A 17,103-nucleotide genomic window follows, 5' to 3' on the forward strand; every position below is an offset into this window, starting at 1 on the left:
CACGTATTAAATCATCCCAAAATCTATCTTTCTCTGATTCATCCAATCCTGCCTGTGGAGCATATGCCGATATAATCACAGCTATCTTTCTTCCCAACAGAATTTTCACAACCAATGTATATTTATTATTATATACTAATAAAAATAATTTAAAAAAAATTAAAAATTCATTATCTCTGTTGAAGCATATTAAGAAATGCTACTCCCGCCTCCCCCCGCCAACCCACCCTTGTGACCCGCCCCAGCCTCCCCCATCCTTTGTCCAGCCATGCGGGAAGCTCCCAAGACCATGTGTCCCTTGGAAGACCACGTGTCCCTTGGATTGCACAGTGCGCAATCCACAGGGCAGGTGCGCAAGTGCAAATTTAGTTGTGCAAGCGCAACTAAGTTTGCGCTTGCGCACATGAAAAGGCAGGTGTGTAAGTGCGAAATTGCGTGTGGTCTCGTTTCTGTGCGCAATGCGCAAACGATATCACCGGAGCGCAAGGGTGCGCAATTGCGCTTTGCACAAGTGTTTGCGCACCTGCCCAGCACTGATGATGATAGGGAAGTGATCAGAAAGGAATCTGGGTTCTGTTTCCCTGGTGGTGGTGTGTAAAAGTTTGGGCAAACAGAATGTGATGATTTGAGATGAGAAAAAGCAGAGTACTTGGTGTGTGAGGTATGTGTATTGTGAGGTGTCATTGAAAATGTTCATGGTTTTTTAAGTGTGTTGCAATGTCAGGGCCTCACCAGTTTTCTTCCTTGTGTTCATACCAGGCAGAGTTTTTGACTCTGAAGTCCCGAGCAGTGGTAGAATTAGGTGTTTGTGTTAGGAGAGGAGCTGAGGGCTATATTGCACAGGTACAGTGTAGGAAGTGTCAGGAGTAACGTAAATGTTGAAAGTGTTATTGTCTTGTTGGTGACCTTACTTCTATGATGGAACACATCCTATCCATTTCTCCATTCTCTGAAATCTCCATTCTAGGAGATTTCAGTGTTCACCACCAGCTTTGGCTCTCATCTTCTTTCACTGATCCACCTGGTGAACAGGCCTACATCTTTACAATCCTTAATGACCTAGTGCAGCTTGTACAGTACTCTACCTGTATCCCTGACTGCCTTGGAGAGAGCTCCAACGTACTTGACCTCCTCCTTGCAACTAATCCTTCTGCTTACACTGTTAACCATTTCTGTCAGTTGAGCTCCTCCAGTCACAACCTTATTACCTTAACCTGTCCAATCGCTCCGGTACAGCCTGTGGACGCTCCGGAGAAACGGAGATTGTGGCACGTTGGAGCTGCTGATTTGGAGCCCCACAGGCAGTACTTCTTTGATTTTCTGTGGAATGATTATTGCTTCCATGGGCAGGAGCCATCTGAGTGTGCCTTGCGCATTACGGAGGTTATTCTCTCAGACATGGAAATGTACATTCCCTTCTCATATCCTTTAACTAATGCAAGAAAGCCATGGTTTAATTACACTTATTCTAATGCTGTCCATGACAAGGAGAGGGCCTATAAAAGGTACTCCAACCCACCCCTGAGTCACATCTTTTTATATTTCTGCCAGGAATTGTGCTAAGTCTGTTCTTTGCCCTGCTAAAAATAACTTCATCCATACTAAATGCTCTCAACTCTCCGACTCAAATTCTTCCCGCTCCTTCTGGCACAGTTGCACTGCCAAATTTTAATTATATTCGGTCAAGCAATCAATCAATCCTTCTGACACCTTGCCAAAAACCTTTCTAGCAACTTTACCTCATCTTCCTTCACTCCTCTTTTGTACTGTGATGGCTCTGTAGCTATTTCATCTACTGATAAAGCAGAACTCATCACTCAGACTTTCTCCTCCAATTCCACCTTAGATAATTCTGGTGCTGTTCCTCCATCTCTTCCCTCCTCTGACTTCCTTATGGCCTACATTAAAATTTCTTCAGCTGATGTATTTTCTGCCATCACTGGTCTCATTGCCAACAAGGCAAATGGGCCTGATGGGGTCCCTTCTGTTGTCCTCAAGAACCGTGCTTCTGTGCTTACATCCTGCCTAGGTAAACTCTTTCACCCTTGTTTATCAACTTGTACCTTTCCTTCTTGCTGGAAGTTTGTTCTCATTTAGCCAGTCCCAAAGAAGGGTGACCATTCCCAATCCTCTAACTATCGTCCAATTGCTTTAACATCCTATGTCTCAAAAGCTTTCGAGTCTGTTCTTAACAGAAAAATTTTAAAGCATCTTTCCTATCTTAACCTTCTTTCTGATCATCAGTATGGGTTCCATCAGGGACGTTCCACTGGTGATCTTCTTACCTACCTTTCAGATTTCTGGTCATCCTCCTTTTGGGACTTTGGCGAAACCTTTGCCATTGCACTTGACATCTCAAAGGCTTTTGATAGAGTCTGGCACAAATCTTTAATTTCCAAACGGCCTTCGTATGGTTTGTATCCTTCTATCTGTATCTTCATCTATAGCTTCCTTTTAGGTCGTTCTATGGCTGCTGTTGTAGAAGGCCATCGTTTTTCTCCTAGATCTGTCAATAGTGATATTCCTCAAGGCTCTGTCCTATCACTAACCCTTTTCCTTTTATTCATCAGTGACCGTCAAAGCTGTCCACTGACCCTGTCCACTCATGCTGATGATTCCACCCTTCACCTTTCCACTTGGTTCTCACAACATCCATCTCAACAGTTACTTCAATAAACATGAGATGAGGCTATGGCACACCTGTCTGACTTGGCTTGTATCTCTGACTGGGATAAAAATAATCTTGTTGTTTTAATTTATCAAAAACTCAGTTCTTACACCTATCAACCCGACAAAATCTTCCACAAGAGTACCCACTAATGTTTAACCCCTTCTTTACCGGAAATGTGTTTTGATGTACCTTTGTACATCACTTGTAAACACCCGTGAGACACCGGAACCGCAACCATGGTATGCTGGTACACCCTCTAATGAATGACAGCATATGGGCCTCAGGGTAGTCCTGTAAGGCTGTTTCTGAGGACTTCCTGATAGCAACAGCTCTGTGTTTTGACAGCAAAGACTGTGACAAAGTTCTGACGAATTCTGACATCATAAGATACATCATGACTGAGTTGCGGTGGCACCAATGGCTGGCTTCTTCATCTGTGATGTAATCTCTTTTAGACTGATCATTATTTTACTTATAATTTCAGCAACAGATATCGTACTATATTTTCCACTGACATATGGCAAAATTTATACCCCTTGGCCTGCCTGAGAGAGCCAGTTACCACTCTCTTGACCATGAGTGAGGGTGTACAGGATATTTTTCTCTCATGGCATCTCTGGTGGATTTCAATGGTGACGAGTTTATTTGTCATGAGGATACTTATTTCGATGTATCAGATGATGCAACAGTGTCTGATGTGTCAGTAGATGACGGTGATGGTGACTACGATCCTGAAAATGGTAACGAGGTTGAAGTGAGTGAGGAGGAGGAGGAAATTAGTAGCGAGCTTAGTGATGCCATCATCTCGGCAAGAACTGGGTCAAAGTCACCATCACCGTCACATGTCCACACACTTCAAGCTCAGCTTACAAGGTAAAGAAATAAGCTGTCTATCTGTGCATGACATTTTTTTCAAGCCAATTTGTACAGTAGTTACTTGGGTAACAATACTGTAACATAAGATATGTAAACTTACATGAGTTATTTCATAATCACTTTTTTACAATAGCAACATCATGCTGGGTTTATGTGATCATCAGTATACAAACAAATCACAAAGAGTGAATAGTTTGGACGTTACAAAAAAACATATACTACCCCTCACACTACGGGAGGGGGAGCTGTCTGGTCGGTATGGGGGGTGAATGTAGTGTTTACATTGGGGGGAGGGGGTTGGTAAAGAAGGAGTTAATAATATCCAGCTTAGTCCTGCATCATCCTTAATCGGACTTGGGGTTTCATTCTCTCAGGACTTAACTTGGAAAGATCATATTACAGTACATCTCTTGTGAAATTTGCTTCCTTCTTTACCCCTGCACAGTTGTTGATTTTATACACGGGTTTTATTTGCCCCTGTGTAGAGTACATCTCTCGTGTGTGGGGAGGCTTCCCATATACAGCTCTTCCCGATAGGGTGGAGTCAAAGGCTTGTCGTCTCATCAACTCTCCTCCACTTACTGGCTCCCTTCAACCTCTGTCTTTTCACCGCACTGTTGCATCTTTATCCCTTTTCTGTCACAACTTCAGTGGTCACTGCTCCTCTGAACTGTCAGCTTGCATCCCTCCACCTGTACAACAGGCATGTAGCACCCATCTAGCAGCAAACTCTTATCCCTTTTCTGTCCAGCTCTCTAATGCAAGAGTTAACCATTACTCCCAGTCCTTCAATTATGCAGCAGGCCAGTTCTGGAACACTCTCCCTTAGTCTGTATTTCCTACTTCCTATGATCTCCACTCTTTCAAATGCAGCGTGTCCAGGCATCTTGAAATGAACGGATGTTAAATTTGGCTCTCTTTCATATTGTTTTTATTTTTTTCTTACAAGGAATGGTTTGTGTGCTGCTGCCCTTTGATTCCTTCTTCCTTGCATTTAAAAAAAAAAAAAAAAAAAAAAAAAAAAAAATGTGTTGCCGTTCTGAAGTAGTGATCCCGTTGTGCCTTTGTAGAGGATGGATTTGTGAATGTCATTGATGAGGCCTCCTCCATGGCCATCCATTCTCTCTGTGCCCATATGTTAATAACGTCTGATGTGGAGTTATGTGTGTATGAGCTTTGTTTCTTGTAGGAGTGCAGTGTGTATGTTGTATTTGTGAAGAAAGTCTTTAATTTATCTTGTTTTGGATCAACAGCAGTTGACATGAGTTGTACAGTGAGATCTTGCATTAATGGACCTGTTATACCAAACTTCGGATATAATGGACACAAGTTTTGTTACACAGCAAACCAAGGCCCAATATATAGTGTCTCTGGTGACCTAGCAGACAAATTTGTCAAATACTGGACCCAGGCCTGTTATGGGGAGCATATGCAGTAGGATATAGCATTGTGCAAGATGGTGGACAACTCGGCTCAGGATGCGCTGCATGGGCTGTGTGTTATGCTGGGTGAATCACTTGGTTGGTGCATGGATGGTAGGGCATATACTAGGTTAAGCACTTGAGTTGTTCTCATTGTCACTTACAGATCTGTTTTCTGTGAAGCATCTCACAGAAGAAGAGCAACCACACCAAAACCTAACTTTCAAGAAAAATGCACTTAAAATCTTGAAAAAAATTTACTCAGTGAATTTTGAAGTCCAATCCCTCCTTTGTATATTACATACAAAAAAATGGCATCAGTACCAATCCAGAAATTAGTAAGGATGCAAGTAACCTAATTACCATAATTGGAGCCAACAGTGGCTGCTTTTGAACATTAATGCTGAAAAAATTTGGTGCATATTATGTATACAGGTGTATATATATATATATATATATATATATATATATATATATATATATATATATAGTGCTCGTCAGAAGTATGGAGCGCCCTGCGTCCCTCCTGAGAAACAAACCTTTCAACATTGAAAAAACATATAAATAATGCATTTTATTTACCTTTAGTGCTTCGTAGGGTAGCCTTTACGTTTCTTCACGGACCTGAGACGTCTTGGAAGTGAAAGGGCGAGGCTCCTGAGGTGCTGGAGGGGTATTTTGTCCCAGGAGTCACGAATGGCGGCTTCCAACTTAGGCAGAGAGCTCACGTCTTTCCCTTGGAGACTGTTCTTTACGAGGTACCAGAGGTTTTCAATCGGGTTGAGGTCTGGGCTATTTCCTGGCCAGTCTGTCATGAATGATACCTCGCAGTCACGAAGCCAATTGGTGACCGATTTGGCCTTGTGAGCAGGTGCACCGTCCTGCTGAAACACTCATGCACCTGTTAGCTCGAAGGAGTCTGGTAAATGATCACACAGAAGCTCCAGGTAAACATCCTGATTCACTCTGAGGTTCTTGGGAAGTACAACAAGCTTCCCCAAACCCTTCCCTGAGAAACAACCCCATACCATGAGTGAATCAGGATGTTTAACTGTGCTTTCTACATACCATGGGTCAAGTGGGTCACTACCTTTGCGTCGATACACACGTGCTCCTCTGTTACAGGTAACACTAAACGTTGCCTCATCAGACCACAACACTGACAACCATTGCTCCTCACCCCAGGTTAGATATTTATTAGCAAAGGCAAGCCTACGAATTCTCTGGCTCTTGGTGAGAAGAGGCTTTTTCACAGGCCTGTGACTTGTGTAACCAAGCTCATGCACCCTACGAGACACTGTTCTCACTGACACCTCACCAAACACTTCCGGGTTGCTCTCCTTAATTTTCCTTGCACTCACACGAGGATTAAACTCCACTGCACGTTTTAAAACATTAACAGACCTTGGGGAAGTTTTCCTAGGCCTACCAGACCTCGGTTTCTTTGTGGGAACTGCACCACTGTTTTCCTCCCGAAACTGCGCACACCAACGACGCACTGTCAATCGTGCCACACCAACCAATTCACTAATTTCCTTTGTCTGGTGGCCTGCCTCCTTTAGAGCAATGATCTGGGATATGATTTCACTCGATAGTTCATGGGTAGGTGCCATAACAAAGTTTTGAAGGCCAAAACACTGCGGGACACTCGGTAAAAAATGGCGCAATTTGAGAGGGACACTCGGCGGAGTTCCTCTCTCTCAGGCAGCCCGTGGCCGACTGAGGCGGGAACCAACCAGCGCGTCGGAAGGCCTCAGGCTACCGTGACGTCATGCTCGGAGCTCAAACTTGTGGCTCAATTCTTACCCCCCAAAATGGGTGATTCTTTTTGGGCCATAAGTATTGCGCGCCTGGCGGACAACGCTGAATACTTCTGACGAGTACTGTATATATATATATATTTTTACATCAAAACATGAATACCTTCAGTCTGCAATATATTTTTAAATAAAATTTAAAGGTATAAAAAGCCAGAGATTTTTATCATTATTTTTAGTCACATACGCTGCAACAAGCTGCTTGGTAGTTGGGATCATGTATTCATTCCCACTGTCTCACTTCCTTGTAGCTGCCATCCCATTCCAGTTTTCAGATTGGCTTTGCAATTTTCAAGCGTACGTTGGGGTGGAATTTCACCCTTGCCCCCTGAGGTGGACAATTTCACTATAAAATGGTAAAAACAGCCACAAAATGACAAGACCACAAAAAAGCAACTCAGCACCACAGTGTGGCAGGAGAGGGTATGAGGCTGAGCAAGCTGTGTTTGGCCCAGCTGGCTGAAGTAAACATGGCTAGCCATAGTAAATATGGTCAGCTGTAACTTGTGCTCTTATTGGCTGGCAGTATGCAGTACACTCACTCCTCTATCTTGTAAAATCAGGACATGATACAGAGGACTGTGAGCTCAAGTTCGCATAATGTTGAGTCTTCCTACAACTGACAGTAAGGTCACTTTTCTCTTGATGCTTTCACCGCATGATAGTGGACAGTTGCCTCTCTTCCAGGCTGGTGATAATTCAGTTTACCCCAGAGTAGTGCAGTTCCCTCTCGTCCATGAGATGCCTCATATCAAGGAACACAGGCCAAACTCATACAATACTAATTTATTGATGTCTTATAACTTGTTCTACATAGGATGCCTGCCAGATAATTTTCCTTGTATGCCGATCCAAGGTCTGGTACTGCGGGACCCTATTGGTTGTTTTACATAATGAACAATTGGATATACTGTTTGCCTTCTCCCCTCATTAGTCCATTATAGCAAGGTCATACTGTAGTATGTCTGTTGTGCATTGAAGGTGCTGCATGTCTAGTATGGAATGTATATACAGTATTGTTTTTGTGAAGAAAGTCTTCAGTTTGTGGTGTTCTGGAGCAGAGGCCATCAACATTGGACTATAGTATGTTTATGTTGTATGTTCAAGGCATTGCACATCTAGTATGGGCCTTCGTTGTCGTTGTAATGTTTGTATGTAGGGGCTGAGTTGTGGCGGCAGTTTCGTTTTCGTTTTCGTTTCGTTTTCGTTTTTAAAGGCTCCAACATGCTTGCATGTGTTGGCCTTGGTCACCTAATGGCAGCTCTCCACGCTGCGCAATCCATTGCAGCTTCCCTGTTCAGTCTCTTAACCCTGAGGTCACACTTAATGACCTCATCCCATGTCTTTCTCAGTCTACCCCTCATAACCCCACCCCCAATATTAACACTTCTCACCTTCCTCACCCAATTATCATCCCTCATCCTCTCCACATGTCCAAATCATCTCAATCTACCTCTCCTCATCACAACACCAATACACTCCAGTCCCATCCTACCTCTCAACTCTTCCATCGTAAACCCAGTCCCTCCAGGCCCTGGTTACAGGGACACACTGCACATCCCCCTAATCATTGTCATTTCTGTATGTCTGAGCCGGTGAATATCTTCCTTCTTCACTGCCCAGGTCTCACTACCATACAGCATTACACTCCTAACACATGCTGCATACAAAGACCCCTTAGCACGTAGGGAGAGTCCTCTCAATGTCAGGAGAGACAAGAGCTCCCTGAACTTCTTCCAACCACTTCTCACCCTAGCCACAGAGCTACCTCCAGCCCCACCTCCAGCACACAACATGTCTCCCAAATAACAAAACTCTTCCACACACTCAAGAGATTCACCAGCAAGTTCAATCCTTTCACGTCTGACAATCTCCACCTGCTCACCCCGACACACCGTACACATAAAATCAGCATTATCTCGCAGTCTACCTCTGATACCACTACATCTCTTATGCACCCATTTATCACACACACCGCACAAGATGGAATTACTTCCCACGCCCTTGTGGCAAATTGCACATGGCCACTTTCCCTCGTCTTTGACAGTACCGCCACCAGCCCTAGATATCATCACTTTTGTTTTATCTGCATTTACCCTTAAACCCTTGTGCCCCATACCATCTCTCCACTTCCTAAAACTTTCCTCCGCCTCCCTTTCGTTCTCTGCAATCAACACCAAATCATCAGCATACAACTCCCACAGGAGTCTGTTTCTAAAGTAAAGGGCTTCAAGTACCATGGTAAACAACATGGGACTCAAGACTGACCCCTGATGCACGCCAACATTCACGGAAAACTCATCACTCAAATCTCCATTCACTCTTACCTGGGTGTGAGCATCCACATACATAGCCATAACCACCCTAACCAGCCACTCCTCCAAGCCAAGCTTTCTCATTGCCCACTTCTCCACCTCTCTAGGGACTCTGTCAAATGCCTTTTCCAAATCAACAAAAACAAAATAAAGATCCCTTCTCCTACCAATATATTTTTCCTGATGCTGTCGAACAATGAGGATAGCATCAGTGGTCCCCCTACCTGGCATAAACCCAAACTGCATCTCATCAATATTCAAGCTTTCTCTAATCATGCCTTCTAAAATTCTCTCCATCACCTTCATTATCTGATCTAAAAGCTTTATACCTCTATAATTTCCTGTTTCCAGGGCATCACCCTTCCCTTTATACACATTTACAATTACACTCTTCAGCCAATCATCTGGGACAACACACTCATTAATAATCCTATTTATCAGGTCAGTGACTAACCTCACCCCTATATCACCTGAGGCCTTCAACATTTCAGCAGTCAACCCAGACACACCTGCTGCCTTCCCCACCCTCATCCTGCCTATTGCCTCACTCACAGTAGCAGTATCCATCACAGGCCAAGGGCCAGACACTGGATCTGCTGGCTCCAAACCTTCCCTGTTCCAGTCAAACTCCTCATTCAACAACCGGTTATAATGCTCTCTCCATGCATCTTTAATATCCTCACTGTTTTCCACTACCCTTCCTTCATCATTCTTCACACATTGCTCACCTATAATATCCCGATTATCCCTCTTCACTTGACCTGTCACCCTAAATATCATATTTTTCCTTTCCCCATGATTTAGGTTATCAAGTTATAGTCTCTGTGACTCGGACTTTGCCCTGTATACCTCTCTTCTAGCCCTACGCTTGGCAGCCAAATATTCCTCTTTGCTACCACCCTTCTTCCATTCCCGGAAAAGCCTTCTTTTCTCCTTAACTGCAGTTGCTACACCCTCATCACACCACCATGTTACTTTATGTCTTGGTGGTCCTCTTGTCCAACCGCATGTTACATCAGTAACTCTCAAGAAATTGTTCTTGAGGGCTCTGTACTGTTCATTAACGCCTCTGTCTACAGCTCCCTGTTCAGCCACCACTCTCCTCAACTCACTATAGAAGGCAGCCCTTACTACTTGTTTTTCAGCTTCCATATTTTCCTCCTAGGTACATAGGTCCTTTTTTTCATCACTTGTTCTTTAAGCACCATATCACAAATCAATAGTTTGTGCTGCAGCACACACTCCTCACTTCCTATAATTTAACATCCCTCACTAACCTCCTATCGGCCCTCCTAACCAGAAAATAATCTATCTGACTTCTATTTCCCCCAGATTCATACATAATTAACCTACTGTCTCTTTTCCTAAAATATGTGTTGCACACAATCATGTCCGTTGCCTCCCCAAACTCGAGTATCCTTTCCCCTTCTGCATTCCTTAGACCATACACACATCCCCCATGCACTCCTTCATAACCTTGTGCTGCTTCACCTACATGACCATTTAAGTCCCCTCCCAAAATCACTATCTCATCATCCCGCATACCACCCACTACATGTATTAAATTATCCCAAAATCTATCTTTCTGTGCTTCATCCAATCCTGCCTGTAGAGCATATGCCGATATAATCGCAGCTATCTTTCTACCCAACAGAATTTTCAATACCAATATCCTATCGCTTACTCTCAAAACATTCATAACATATTCCACCCATTTCTCCGCAACCATCACACCAACACCTCCATATCCGTCTGTCCCCCCCTGCCAAAACAACTTATAGCAACAGTCCTTCCCAACAATATATCTGGCTGATCCACCCCTGTACCGGACTTCCTTCAAACACGCCACATCCACCCACCTCCTACTGAATGCCTCAACGACTTCCCCTGCTCTTCCCCTCAAACTTCCCACATTCCATGATCCCACCCTCATGAATACCGGATTGGTTGCATGAATACAGGATTGGGGTTGGTTGGTAAAGTTTATTGCTTTCAAGCATTGGTATGGCATTTTAATATTTTTTGTTTTTTCAGGGTATGACTTAGTACTGGCAGAAGATGAAGAGATGAACCGAATGATTGAGAGTATGAAGCTTTTTGACTCCATCTGCAATAACAAATGGTTTGTGGAGACATCTATAATTCTCTTCTTGAACAAGAAAGACTTGTTTGAAGAGAAGATCACTAACTCTCCACTGACCATATGTTTTCCTGAATATCAAGGTAGGTTATGTCATAGCAGAAGCAGGGCTGTAATTTCTGGTGGGGATAGGAGGGCGATAGCCCCCCCAATGTTTTTTGTATATTGTCAAAACTTCAACTAAGATTGATGGCTTATAGGGCTGAACTTGAAAATAAAGAGGAGGAAAAACTTGGAGTAGTTTTGTTGAAAATTCAAACAGTTCATAGTTTGTTTGATCTAATATTTCTAAATTTGATCCAAATTGAACATAAACTAAATCATAATAGTACTTAGATTTTTATTATTTTATCTTTTCCAAAAGAATAAAGGCAGGGTGGTATATTTCAACCTGAATTCTACTGCAGGCGTGCAAGAACAATCTTGGTAAATGTGCAGCATAGTTCAACAAAAATGTAAAATGGCCAAATTATTAAACTAATTTACAGAGTGAGCTGAAAGTTCAGATTGGCAGAAAATGAAACCTTTTATTTAAAAACTCCCCTCCATCACTAAACATACATGCCTCACTAAACATCAGCTTTTAGGTAAAATCAAACTGAAAAATATCGGATGGTCTGCAAACTTAACCGCTTTGATTTAATTTTAAGTTTGTACTGTAGTAGGAGGTATATATATTTGGTCTAGCCCCCCAAAATTTTGTTGAAAAGTATGGGCCTGAGAAGGATGCATTGTTTGAGCAACATCGGGTGCTGTATATGAGTAAGAGAAAATTGGATGGAATGGTTTGTGATTTAAAAATTCCTTTGTCATAGAGTCAGGAGAGATTGAAGGAAGGATAATGAAGATAAGAACCATTGAAGGGGAGCCATTAAAGAATTCACCCTTTGATCCTAAGATCTCAAAAAAAAAAAAAAAAAAAAAAAAGTGTTAGTCTGAAATAGCTAAGTGATTTTAATGCTGTGAAAAAGTTAACCTGGATAATTTTTTAACGCATTTGTTGTTAGGATTTTTCTTGGCACAACAAAATACTGTTTTGTAAGATTGAACCTAATATGTAAGGGTATCTTGCAGCAAGAATCATCTGAGGTATCAGTAGTTATTAATTAGTGTTACCAAATTTATGTATGCAATTTTGATCACATCAGGCAACAACACCTATGAGGAATCTGCAAATTACATTAGGATGAAGTTTGAGAGTCTGAACAAAAGGAAGGACCAGAAAGAAATCTACACTCACTTCACATGTGCCACAGACACCAGCAATATACAGGTATGTTATTATAGGTCATGTTTTTGTGCACTAGTCTCAGTTTGCATATTTTGCCAAAGAGTTGCATAAACCTTCCGTTCCCGTGCAGCTGTTGTTAAATAATAGTAATAATAATAATAATAATAATAATGATAAGTTAAAAAGTGTTAACTATGTGGTAACTTACCACTTTATTCCTAAGTGTTTAGAATTAAGTATTATGTACACTGCTCAGTACCTAGATTATGAGAGCTGTATTGCCATTTCAGTTTGTGTTTGATGCTGTGACGGATGTGATTATCAAAAACAACCTAAAGGACTGTGGGCTATTTTAGAGATCAAACTCTGCATCTTGTCCCGCCCCGGCTCCTCCCTTCCCCCTCAGCCTCTCATGGGGCCAACCTGCTCATCACATTCCCAAGTGCACAATTTAGACACCAAAGTATTATTTATACTTTGGCAGGACACTTCAGCCGGTGGTTTCTGAGATGGATATTTGAAAAGTAAGGGATGAGAGTTTTTGGAGAGAGAAGTTGTGGAGGAAAAAACTACACAAAAACACCCTCAGACAGAAATTGTACTGCTGGACACCATTACCCACCTCACAAATTAATGCACAGTATGTTATGTCAGACTTGTATGTTATAAATCTAAATGAAGTGTGTGTGCCATGCGTAATAAAGGGCCAGTGTTTGTGTTGGTGATGTGCACCGGCCACAGATTCTCCTGCCGTGTAACGTACAGTAGAGTTTCCTCTCTTCACGCAGTCTCCTGTAGTGTATGCAAGGTTATGCCTTCTAAGATTTTTATCCATAATTGTATTGTGGTTGAAGTTGCTCACATATTACAGTGAAAATAGTAACTTGAAAATCAGTGTTTCTTCAGTGAGTGATGTTCATCTGTACTTTAAATCGTACAACCTATGTCCCTGTTAAGATAAAGGTTGATGTGCGTTGCATATGTAATTTCTGTAATTGATGAATGCTTTTCATTCTGAGAACTGAAATCAAGTTTTACTTTGTAAATGAGAGTGTAAGACAAAATTGTATTATTTTATGAAGGAGCATTGTTCATTCATAAGCTAGTAAGTGCTCTGTGTACTAATTCTTTCCCATAAAAATATTTATGAACTGAAGCTTGTTACACCAGGCGTGCAGTAGCTGTGTGAGTGGCTCACCATTCATACACATTTTGTCTGCCGTAAATGAAGACATTTTTTGTGCAATTTGTTGTTTTCCTTATTACTCAAAAGTAGCAAATACTAAATCACTTGCTGTGTTTGGTGTTAGTGCAATATACTCTCTTTTATTTTCAGTACTCAGTGGCACTGAATGTCTTCCTCGCTTATCTTAGCAAAAGTGCAGGCAGTCTAAAGGGTTTAATTGTGCATTATGTGTTCTCTCATCAGCAGATGTGGTTATCAGGAAACATTCTGTCTATATGCCAACACAAATCCATTTAATAAAACACCATCAGTTGAATTATTAAAGAAACTGTTAAATTTACTGAAATGCAGCACTGTGTAGATGTTATGTTTACAAAATTTTTAATAGTAATTGAAAACATTAGAGAACATAAACCCTTGTCTCAATTTGCTTGTTTTTGTACTGTACAGATTTCCGTATAAGTGGCATTCCATACTTGTGATGCTTTTATAACTTTGGAGTATTGTATTTTATGTATGCAGTTGCAGCTTTTTCTTAGCTTTGACAAATTTAGCAAACTGATTTTTATCATAATTTCTATAGTATTTCCAACTCACCTGTTTGCTGTATGTGTAGTGTACCCAGTGACTACTCCAAGCATTACTGCACCTGTGTAGAATAGGTAGAGCACAATACAGTAAGAGTTTGTTAGGTATGGAGTGGTGTGATACAAGTTTTGGATAAAGTTAAACCTGACTCAAAATGCTCAAGGCACATTTCAGCCAACCATGCATTGGTTTTTTGAGTTTAAGAGTTGTATTTCAGTTTGCATATTACAATATGTACGAACACCCGAAGAAGCGATGACTCGATTCCCAGTACCTCTCCCTCAAAGTGATATCTGGCAACTGCCACGGTATAGTTATATTTCTTTTATTGCATACCGGAAAGAACACCAGAAATCAGTATATAAGTGCTGAATGCATATATCTCGCATTACGTGAAAGGAAACCACAATATACTAAAATTGAGGCTTTAGCCGTACAAAAGAGTATGAAATACACAGCCTATTGTTCAGTGGTTTCAGAGTTAAAATGTGGAGAAACTGGTAATGCATGTTTTACATCCTAAATCAACAATACTGAGGGGAAATGTCAAAACGAAATCTAAGTACAGTAAAACCTCGATATAACAGACTTCAGTAGACCGGAATTCGCATTTATCAGATTCAAGGAGCTACCAGACTTAACTCTTATATATCAGAAAAAGTCTGGTAAAGCCAGAAGCAGTCTGGACTGCCTGACCACTTCAGCTATGTTCACCACAATAAAGTAAAAAAAAGACGTGTTTATCAGTGTACAGTACTGTATGGGTATACCCCAGTTTAACGATGCAATTGGTTAAATAAAAACCCATCGCTAGGTAGGGTATCGTATCTCGGGGTAGGTTTAACATGTATAGGGGTGCATTTCTAAGCCTTGGGTTTCTCCTCCCAGCCAAGTCCTAAACCCACCCGTTGAGTCCAAAAACAAGTTTAAAGGCAATCTAAATGGCCTGACAGATGTAAAATAACCCTAACGCTTGTAAATAACTCACTAAAACCAACAAACAAAATTTCATAAGAAATAGGTTAGAAAATATCAAACTCCTCTCATCACTCACTTCTTGTAAGTCCATGTCCGATCCTGGTCGTCATCCTTGCTATCTCCTCCGAGGCAAGGGGATGTGTGGTACTCCATAGTACTCACTCATCCTCCTCACAGCCCTCAAACCTCACAGAGCTGTGGAAGGGTCCCGGGGGGGGGGGGGAGCTGGGGTGATGGTAGCAGGAGACTGATGTGCTGGCTCTCGGGGTGGCAATGTAGTGTTATGTGATGACTCAAGCAGTGGTGATGGGGTGCAACGCGATGACACAGGTGGTGGCAACGTTGTGCAATGCGATGACAGAGGAGGTGATGAGGGAGGGAGTTGCGATGACTGGCGAGGTTGACTGCAGCAATGACTGACAAAGTAACGAGGGAGACAGATGCAGTGGCTCACATCGTGGCGAGGGAGACAGAGGCTGTGGCTGATGTGGTGTGGGAGATCAAGGCTGGGACAAGGAAGGCAGCGATGGAGTGCCGGAGTGCTGCAGTGGAAACTCGGGTGACACGGGAGATGGGGATCGGCTGGAGGTGAGGTCCAGCACTAGGGGCTGAGCACATCCTCAGCGAGAGAAGGCCCTTGGAATTGCTCTGCTGGTCAGTGGCTGGGATGTTCTGCTGGTCGAGGGCTGGGGAGATCCTGTGTGGGTTTTTGGTGTAGTGAGGGTCTGCTGAAGAAGTCAGTGATTGTAGTCTGCCTGGTCACCCTCTTCTTTCTCCTCCAGCATCATCCTGTACACCTTCATTTCCTTCTTCAGTTGATCAGATGTGTCCCTGCTTAGTCCTGGGAGAGGGTCATATGTGCAAATAAGCGCAATGACCTCGTCAGCCATGGTCACCATCTCCCCCAGAATTTTCATATTGAGGGCTCACACCTCAGGGACGACCTCCTCCTCTTGTGCCTCCTGGTGTGTCCGCTGAATCTCCATATTGAGGAGCTCCTTATTGTTTAACAATGCAATTGGTTAAGTAAAAGCCCATTGCTAGGAGGGGTATCATATCTCGGGGTAGATTTAACATGTAAAGTATATATATATACAGTATAAGGATGCGTTTTCGAGCTTTGGCTTTCCCCCCAACCAAGTCCTAAACCCACCCAAATGAGTCCAAAAAAAGTTTAAAGCCAAGCTAAATGGCCTAACAGCTGTAAAAGAAGCCAACCTAAGCCTAAAACCAGTGTCCCTCTCACTTGTACCCAGTCAAGGTCACTGGAAAATGTGATCTCCGACCCGTATTCAAACTCTAGAGAAGAAGCAGCAGCATTGTATACAATCCCACTGTCAGATGGTCCCGGGACAATTAAATAAACATTTGTTATGCATAATAATAATGTATGAATGATGCAGAATTGTCCAAGGTGCGAACTGGTGTGATGGAGAATCGTTGATGTTTTGACGGGGAATTTTCTTGATGAGGAATTCGATCAATGATGTGATCGGAATAGCCTTTTTAACAGCCCCTCTTTATGTCGTTTTAGTTACTGTTCTTGTTGCCGAGCTCTTATTTTCCAACATTTATTTATAAATTCCTGTGTATTTTCAAAGCGTTTTTCCTTGAACAGCCCGAATGTAATCACATGATTTATCTATGTCACAGTTTTCATCAGTGCCTGAAATATTTACTCTCTGAGCGTTCATAATTATTAATATTTATTTTAGATTATTATTATGTATTCCACGATAGGTTAGATGTTCAGTGGTCAAACACAAAATATTCTTTGTTGTGTTGCCTAGTTGTCCATTCTGTTTTGTACCTCATCTGATAGGCTAGAATCTGTACCTCAAATGACAGTGCTCAGTCTACCTATGACTAAAACACATTAA

General features: G+C 42.2%; 1 protein-coding gene across 2 annotated transcripts in view; it reads left to right on the forward strand.

The window, feature by feature from the left end:
- The window catches only part of Galphai (G protein alpha i subunit), a 307,080-nt gene extending 292,156 nt beyond the window's left edge, over positions 1-14,924 (forward strand). For both annotated transcript variants that reach the window (XM_080267265.1, XM_080267266.1), the window contains exons 7-9: positions 11,135-11,323; positions 12,389-12,513; positions 12,762-14,924. In XM_080267265.1, the coding sequence (XP_080123391.1) occupies positions 11,135-11,323; positions 12,389-12,513; positions 12,762-12,827 (380 nt within the window). In that variant the 3' untranslated portion in view covers positions 12,828-14,924. The remainder of the gene's footprint in view (positions 1-11,134; positions 11,324-12,388; positions 12,514-12,761) is intronic.
- The last annotated feature ends 2,179 nt before the right edge of the window (positions 14,925-17,103 follow it).

The sequence above is a fragment of the Coenobita brevimanus genome, chromosome 23, assembly GCF_032717465.1.
Source record: "Coenobita brevimanus isolate Jiangsu-jjx chromosome 23, ASM3271746v2, whole genome shotgun sequence".
Taxonomy (NCBI): domain Eukaryota; kingdom Metazoa; phylum Arthropoda; class Malacostraca; order Decapoda; family Coenobitidae; genus Coenobita; species Coenobita brevimanus.